General features: G+C 30.1%; 2 protein-coding genes across 2 annotated transcripts; both read right to left on the bottom strand.

Annotated features, from left to right (window-relative positions):
- Nucleotides 1-234: 234 nt before the first annotated feature.
- LOC145062365 (uncharacterized) lies at nucleotides 235-1,918 on the bottom strand. The gene is made up of 2 exons (XM_079009978.1): nucleotides 558-1,918; nucleotides 235-447 (listed from the first exon to the last, which is right to left on the bottom strand). Exons 1-2 carry the CDS (start codon nucleotides 1,761-1,763, stop codon nucleotides 445-447), a joined length of 1,209 nt encoding a protein of 402 aa, XP_078866104.1. The 5' UTR covers nucleotides 1,764-1,918; the 3' UTR covers nucleotides 235-444.
- Nucleotides 1,919-4,072: 2,154 nt separating this feature from the next.
- LOC145062708 (acyl-CoA) lies at nucleotides 4,073-7,997 on the bottom strand. Its single transcript, XM_079010298.1, has 12 exons — nucleotides 7,792-7,997; nucleotides 7,116-7,262; nucleotides 6,813-6,995; nucleotides 6,569-6,651; nucleotides 6,275-6,473; nucleotides 6,069-6,190; nucleotides 5,918-5,984; nucleotides 5,805-5,855; nucleotides 5,539-5,591; nucleotides 5,091-5,301; nucleotides 4,780-4,950; nucleotides 4,073-4,373 (listed from the first exon to the last, which is right to left on the bottom strand). The coding sequence occupies exons 1-12, from the start codon at nucleotides 7,852-7,854 to the stop codon at nucleotides 4,314-4,316; spliced, it is 1,410 nt and encodes a 469-aa protein (XP_078866424.1). The 5' UTR covers nucleotides 7,855-7,997; the 3' UTR covers nucleotides 4,073-4,313.
- Between the last annotated feature and the right edge of the window lie 343 nt (nucleotides 7,998-8,340).

The raw sequence follows: 8,340 nt of genomic DNA, 5'->3' as shown, positions 1-8,340 counted from the left end.
ATGATTTTCACTTGTTCACTCTTTGTCAAACTTTCATTGACAATGTTAACCAATTCATCAGCATTCAGAAATTCATCAATTTTGACAATACCATATGGATATCTATCATCAGGTATTTTGTCAAATTGAGCAATTGTACTTTCGCAATCATAAGAAACAACATCAACTTTTTCACGTTCATACTCAAGAAAAGGTAAAAGTTTCCTATGTTGTTCTTTGCTAATGTCAGAAGAATGATGTAAAGCAGTTAATTTTGCATACAATCTTTTTGCAGAATTACAATATATGTTTCTTTGTGCTAGCAACAACCTAACATCATTTGTAAGATTATTCTTATCACAATCTATATTTTTGATCTGCATTTCCAGTTTTTCTACTCTGCTCTTCTTTATTTCTAAATCTCTTCGTGTCTCACTTAGTTGCAAATTTAATTTTTTAGCTTCATTACTAGCAGACACAATAACAGAATCAAAATAAGCCACAGTATCATCAAATGAAACAATTTCAGCATCATAAGCAGATAAAGGAATATTAAAAGATTCAAGAATTGCACGTACCTTGGTTGTCATGGGTGATTTGTCAGTGGATTTAGATACGAAGCATCTCCCTGAAATGTTCTCTTCGCAATCCTCAAAACTTGCGAACATTGCCCCATGTGTGGGATGCCTCATTTCCTCGTCATCAGATCCTGATGACCAGATCTGATATGTTCCACTTTCTTCATGAGCAGATTCTCCCTTAGCAACTAAAGACATTCCTTTGGTCTTAGCACGTAATTCTTCAATCTTTTCAGAGTAGTAAGCTTCATCTTTAACTTTTTCCTTCTTCTCTTCTTTCTTTCGCAACATGCAATCGGCTGCGAAATGATTCGCACCATTGCAATAGTGACAGTAAATTCCTGAATCACCTTTCAACTTTTTCTCTTCTTTCGCAGCTTTCTGTTTCTCATCTGTTTTCTCCATTTTCTTCCTCTCCTCCCCTCCAGTTCTTGTGACAGCATTCTTCACATCACTAGTCTTTCCTTTTGGATTAAAAGGCTTTTTGAAAAACTTCTTAACTCTGTTGTTTGAATAGAATGCTACAGCTTCATCATCGGAGTTCATCAAAAATCCTTCTTCATCTGAACCATCTTTTTCATCAGTTTCTGATACCTTTGAAACAAGAGCCAAAGGACCACCAATAACCTGTTTTGATTCTTCATACATTTCTGAGACCTCACATTCATGTGTTTTCAGTTGATTGTAGAGATCATTCAATTTAGTTGTATCAAAACTTTGTTGATTCTTAATCATCGTGCTCGCACTTCGCCATTCCTTGCGAAGACCCATAATGAAAGTTAAATTAAATTCCATGAGAGATCTAGTGATTTCATACCTATTGCAGCGAAACATAAGCTCATTCAGACAATCATAGTAATTTTCAAGAGTTTCTGCATCCTTTTGTCTGAATTCCTTCAGTTCAACTAGACATTGCTTCACTGAGTTGATCTTCGTCTTTTCGCTACCTTGATACTTCTCTTTTAGAATGTTCCATATATCCTTGGTTGTTTTACAACTACGGATGTAATTGTAAACCATAGGAGGTAGAGCACCTCTTAGTTCTCTCATGCACCTCTTTTCATTATTCTTCAATCGTTTTTGTTGTTCAGCCACATCAGTAGATGCAGTGGATGGTCCAATTGGTTGAACATTAGCAGGAGCTTGTACTGTTCCATCGATACAATTCCAAAGTTCTTCATCGATTCCATTTAAGTAATCTTCCATTCTATCAGCCCACTGATCATAGTATTCTGGAATAACATTGGAATTTTGGTTGAGGAACCAAGCAAGTGAGAGAAAGAAGTCATTGTATTCATGTTGAAGTTCGCCATTGATGAACACAGAAAATTTCAAAAAACTTGAAAAACTTGATGAATTTGAGAATTTGATCAAATGAATTGATCACAAATCACTAATCGATTACTCGACTTAACAATTCAAATACATAATCAATTCAAATCTGAAGATCAAAAGTGATTTTCAAAACCAAAATGCGCGGAAAATTTTGAGTAATATTGCAACTCAAAAAGCAAATGATTCTTATACGAAAATCAGATCTAAGCAGTTTGAATCCTGCTCTGATACCAATTGATGAGAATTGTTATCGAGATTTGAGAAAGTAAAGTTAGATTTGAGTGATTGAAGATTAAGAACACAAGGAGTAAATATTAATCAGATCTTATATTGATAAAGACTGATTACAAAATAAGCAGAGAAGAGATATCTGTTACGAAAAAAAAAAAAACAAACTCTTTCCACTTCTAACCTCAGTCCCTATTTATAGAAAACATGAGTTTACAAAAAATATACTAAGTCTAGACGTTTTAACTTCGCATAACAAATGACTTAGTAAAATAACATAAAATGTGAAACCATACAATACACTATTTTCGACTTTTACAATTTTACATCTACATTTACTCTTCTAATCATTCTGATATTTTAAATATTTAAGGAAGAAATTCATCTATATCCTTGTAAACTTTTATAATTACGTATATATCATTGTAAAATTTTAAAATAACATATATATCTTTATAAAACCTATAAAATTACATATATATATATATATATATATATATATATATATATATATATATATAAATACTTAATTTAATCATATTTAGTTTATTAAAAAAAAAATATAAGAACAATTTTTAAATTAATTTTTTATTATTAAAAATACAATTAACTTGTAATATTATAATATCATGTCTTACATTGTTATTCTTGGCCTATTTACTTTATGAAGCCTTAGAAAAATATTGAAACCCACACTGACTTTTTTTTTCTGTCATTTACCTGTAAAACTATAATTAAAAACATGAAAACAGAGGAAGAACAATATTGTTTAGGAAAAAAAAAAAAAAAAAAAACCCGTAGGTCTCACAAATCGATTATAGGAGATGAACTATATTGTTTAACAATTTTAATATGCAATCAGTGAGTTTTGCTAATCGATTATGTGTAGATAAGTATATTGTGAATAAGAAGATTGATTATGAGAGAGATTGCAAATAAGTATTTTAGTAATTTAGTTAGAATTTAATTTAAGGATAGCATTCCTATTATTTTAATTAATTAAATATGATTAAATTGACTATTTGGATATATATATATATATATATATATATATATATATATATATATATATATATATATATATATATATATAATTTTATAGGTTTTATAATGATATATATTTAATTTAAAAGTTTACAAGGATATAAATGAAACTTTCCCTAACTTTTTTGACTAGTTGATTGATTGATAAAATATAAAAAATAACAGGCACATAATATATATATATATATATATATATATATATATATATATATATATATATATATATATATATATAGGGCTAGGTTATAATGTGGATGGACAACTATTGTATGGACGTGTGGATAATGCTATTTTATGAAAATTATTGAGAGAATATGTTGTTTAGTAATGTGAATACGTTCAATCTCACAAAACTATTGTTATTTTAATGGATTCTCACCAATTCTAATTCATTTTTGTTCTCATTCATCCTTTTTTATTTATTTTAATTCTTACATAATACGACTCAATAAACATCCTGATAACATTCTGACAGAACGATAATAATTAAAAAAAGTATATAATAGTCTTATAGACGATTTAATTAGCGAAAATGCTAAATAATTAAAATAATTATATAAGATTGAACGTATTCTTATTATCAAATAACATATTTTCTTTGTAATTCTCATAGAATAGCATTATCCACACGTCCACACAATAGATGTCACATATATATATATATATATATATATATATATATATATATATATATATATATATATATATGTGTGTGTGTGTGTGTGTGTGTGTGTGTGTGTGTGCAAATTAATCAATTAAAAAAACATTTGAAAAAGTTTATGTATTTAAAAGGGTTTGTGAGCATGTGTTTTTTGTTAAATAAAGGTTATTATTTATTTAAATAATGAATATGTTAAATATTTTATAAAAAAAATAATAATAACAATATATAGAATGAAAAAAGTAAGTAAATATAATCATGGGTCGGGCCTCAAGGGAAGTCCATCATTTACCCCCATTACTATACAAGTTAAAATTGTATCTACAAATGTAGCACTATATATACAACTGTTTAACTAGGAATGAAGTCCATTTACCTTTTTGCCCTTTTAACTTTTTATATTTTCCTATTTCTTGCTCAACAAATTCCACCCAACATTCTACCTACATTATATAAATTCCAAATTCTTTCTTTTCACGTTTCTTACCTTAAATTATCCCATCTTTGAAAGGACCAGAATCCTTTATCAGTTCCGTAACAAGCTTCACCTGTTTTAAAAAAAAAAAAAAAAAAACATTACGTTATTTTCATTAAACTACATTTTGGTCCTTGAGTATACTCAATTTTTGCAATTTTAGTCCTTATTTGAGGTTTTTTGAAACGTATTTGTTCAGTAATATAACTATACTTTTGGGACCAGAATTGAAAAAATCAACTATACTCAGGGACCAAAAGTAGTCATTTTACTTGGAACTTGAACAGTTAACATTACAAAAACCTCAAATAAGAACCAAATTTGCAAAGGAAAACCTATTAGGACCAAAGTTGCATTAATTAACTATACTCAGGGACCAAAAGTAGTCATTTTACTCTATTCTTTTTTACCCTTTAAGTTAATCGTTTTTGTTGTTACTCGGTTTTGAAAAAGCTGAAATAAAAATATAAAAATGTTACCTGATCTGTTTCTCGAGACAAAAAGTTGCCAATGACTTGTCTAAAACCTTCATCTAATAAATAATGACAGCTGTACGTGGTGACAGGTAGATAGCCACGTTGGATTTTATGCTCCCCTTGAGCTCCTGCCTCTACTTTCTCCAAATTTAGCTCAATCGCAGCCTCAATTGCCTAATATCAATAATTAATGTAAAAATTAGGGTTTTTGAACCCATTCTCTCACTTTGAAGGGTATTTTAGACATTTAATCATTAGTCAAACAAAACGAAATGCTTATTAAAAATTTACTATGTTTTTGTTAGGGTAACAACCTGATAGTAGCATGCTTCAAAATGCAAACTTGGATAATAGACACGTGGCAGACAACCCCACAGCCGCCCATAAATTGTATCTCCGCCAATAAGATTAAGAGCTCCGGCCACCACCTCCTCCCCTTCCTCAGCCACAATTAGCATTACATGATCCTCCATTTTTGAGCCCATCATATGGAAAAATTCTCTTGTTAGATAAGGAGTACCCCACCTACGCCAATCAACACCATTTAATATATTATAAGTAAAATAAAAAATAGCAACTTAATTACTTCCATTTGTTTCTACTTTAAAAAAATTATAGCAATTTCATCCAAATACAAAGAGCTACAAAAATTATCTTCATGCTCAATTGTGAGATATGATTCTCTTTGGGAAAGAAAATTTAAAGTGGAATATATAATTACAGAAAAACCAATGGATGAAGAAAGAGTCATATGCACTGAACTTGTTGTCTGTAGTGTTCCTGTAGAATGTATAAAATGTATCCCAGTGCTTAGCCTGTAAGTGTGAAATAAACCAAGTAAGATTAAGTTTCTTTTTTCTTTTAAAAAAAAAACTTTAAATACAAAAACCAAATATAATTTATGTACAAAAAAAGAACAGCAGCCTAAGTGGGACAAATCAAAAAGCACATTGTTATTTTATTACCTATTAAAAAAATAGATATATTTCATAAAGAAAAAGACTAAACGGAATAATCCATAAGTACACCTTAATTTCATAACCCCTCAGACGCTTCATTGTCAGATTTTGCGCAGGTATCTGCAAAAAGATGAAATTACGAAAACGCCCTTCAATGTAATGTACACATTAAGCAAATGTACCTTCTTGCGTTCTTGTCGAATATTTTTTCTTTTGCTTTGCTTCATGTCCATCAAGAAATCATCAAAACTGTTGATGTGAAAAAAAAAACAAAAAATTAATATATGCTTAAAATGGGTAAAGTCAAGATTCAAAAGTCAAAATTTTGCTGACTTTTTGTAGTTGCGATTTTTCCAGTGATATTGCATTCCAGTCCTTTGCAGGAATCCTTTACCCTTCAATGCATTCCATTCTTGTTCAGAGGAAAAGGTAATGTGTAATGATGAAACTTCAAACTACCAAAATGCAAACTTTAAATTAAACCAGGCAATAATATAAAATTGATAGTTTTAGAATTTAGAATGAAAGATAATAAATACCTTAATTGCCAAATCCTTCATAGCAGATACTAAAATGTCAAAGACTTGATCTTTGTATGAAGTGTTTCTCAATAAGATCCTTGGACCAGGTACTGGAGTAAAAGGCACACAAGACTGTAATTTTGGATAATACCTTGAACCATAACGATAATAAGCATCAGCCCATGAGTGGTCAAAAACATATTCACCATATGAATGACTGCAATTTAAAAAAAAAAAAAAAAATAGATATCAGAATGAGATAAGTGTATGTCTTTATAAATCTCAAAGGGTATTGACTATTGAATAAATAACCTTTTTAGATACAATGGGATCACGCCCATGATATTTTTATCTTCATCGTATGCAACTATGTGACGTGGCAGCCATCCTGTTTCCTAATTTAGCATTGAAAATAAATGCAATGAAGACAATTTATGCAATCACAAAAAAGAATGTATATGTTATGATTTATAAGATGCTAATGAAGGTAAAGAGGGAACAAATTTATAAATTCATACAAATAGTACAAAACTTTGCTTGATGTAAAATTTCTAACCTTAACTGCAGAACCTGATTCCTCTAGGCTTGAAAGAAATCCATGAGAAAGAAAAGGATTAAATTGTTGTACACCAGTAGCATCAAGACTGCATGCATCCCAATCACTAGAAGGAACTTCTAAAATTGAAGAGACTACAGAAACTGATATCTTTTTAGCTTTCTCAGTTTCTGATGATTCTTCCTAAATTACAAACAATATAGCAGCATATATTACAAGGGTAGTTATAGAAAATAGAAATAGAAAACAGAAGGATCTCATGTCAATTTGTTGTAGACATGAATACATGATTTGATTACACACCTTGGTATGGATCTTGGTCAATGTGAAGTTGTTTAAGGAGAGATACATTTCAGGAGGTTCCACAGGCTTCTTAGGTTCCCAAAAGAGTGCCTTTATTCTTGATGTGTGATTGGGAATTAGGAAGTGTTTTCTACATGATAAGCCTCCCTAGAAAAATAAGTTTCAATGAAATGAAATACCAAAAGCATTTTCTACATAGAAGGTTCGTATTGCTAACTTCTAGTAATCAGTAAGGAGTTTTGAGAGTTGAGAGTCCAACATGATAATCTGAACATTTCAGTTTTGGAGTACAAAAATTAAAAGCGAGGAGAGGAGACAATGGAGGTTGGTAGCAGAGTTTAATATAGTAATTACAGTTCAAACGATGGTTTATATGAAAAAATTAAACAAATGAAAAGAATTAACTTTAGGTCTAGAGAAAAAAATCGAGATGTATTTGTTGAAAGTGAATTCAGTCGTCGATAATTTGTTACTGATGAACACACATCAATCCCCAAGTTGAAAACTAGTTCAATTCAGATAGCATATCACTGGTCACTCAATTCAATGGCATGGCAACTGAAGTAACTATAAACATGAAGCTTACAATTACAAACTCGAGAATCTGTGACTGTATGATCTGAATAGAGATATAAATCGTTAATTCCATAATAAATTGGGAAGGGATAAGGCTTACAAGGCCAAAATCGATGTCGCCGAGAAATGGTGAAGGGCGAACCACAGCCATGGACATTGCCATGGCCAAGAAGAAGCCGAAGCTGAAGTTGAAGGTGCCAACTGTGGCTTTCGGAGTCTCTTTCAGCGAACCAAAGCCACTTGTGTGTGGGTTATCTTGCGACACCAAAGCTTCCCCTGTCTACTCCCGAATTTCAATCTTGGAGCCCCTCCCTCGGCATTACAACTTTTTCTATCTTTTTTTTTTTCAATTTTTTTTTTGAGAAACCAAAAGTTTGGTATGAAAAACTAACAGTAATAATAATAATAATAAATTAATAAGTCCTTTTTCTTTTAAGACCAAGTGAATATATATCTTTTAAACAAAATTGTAAAAATATGTATGTCGATAATTGTCATTTTTGTCTTAAAAAAGTTTGGACTAAGATTAATGGTCAAAAACCTTGATTTTGTTGCGAGATTGTTTAAAATTTTGAAACTTTTTATAATAACGAATTTGCCCCTGGTTTTCTTTTTTTTATTTATTTTTCTAATTTTCATATTTAAAAAA

The sequence above is a fragment of the Lactuca serriola genome, chromosome 7, assembly GCF_051521515.1.
Source record: "Lactuca serriola cultivar US96UC23 chromosome 7, Lser_US96UC23_V15, whole genome shotgun sequence".
NCBI classification, from domain to species: domain Eukaryota; kingdom Viridiplantae; phylum Streptophyta; class Magnoliopsida; order Asterales; family Asteraceae; genus Lactuca; species Lactuca serriola.
Note: the sequence above shows the minus strand (reverse complement) of the source record. Positions and strands in the feature narration are given on the sequence as shown.

Coding starts and splice junctions, on each gene's coding strand:
- LOC145062365 (XM_079009978.1), bottom strand. CDS start 1,763: ATGGAAGATTACTTAAATGGAATCGATGAAGAACTTTGGAATTGTATC.
- LOC145062708 (XM_079010298.1), bottom strand. CDS start 7,854: ATGGCAATGTCCATGGCTGTGGTTCGCCCTTCACCATTTCTCGGCGAC. Junction 6,191..6,274: donor TGAAGGATTTGGCAATTAAG/GTATTTATTATC, acceptor GCATTTTGGTAG/TTTGAAGTTTCATCATTACA. Junction 5,856..5,917: donor TTCGACAAGAACGCAAGAAG/GTACATTTGCTT, acceptor ATCTTTTTGCAG/ATACCTGCGCAAAATCTGAC.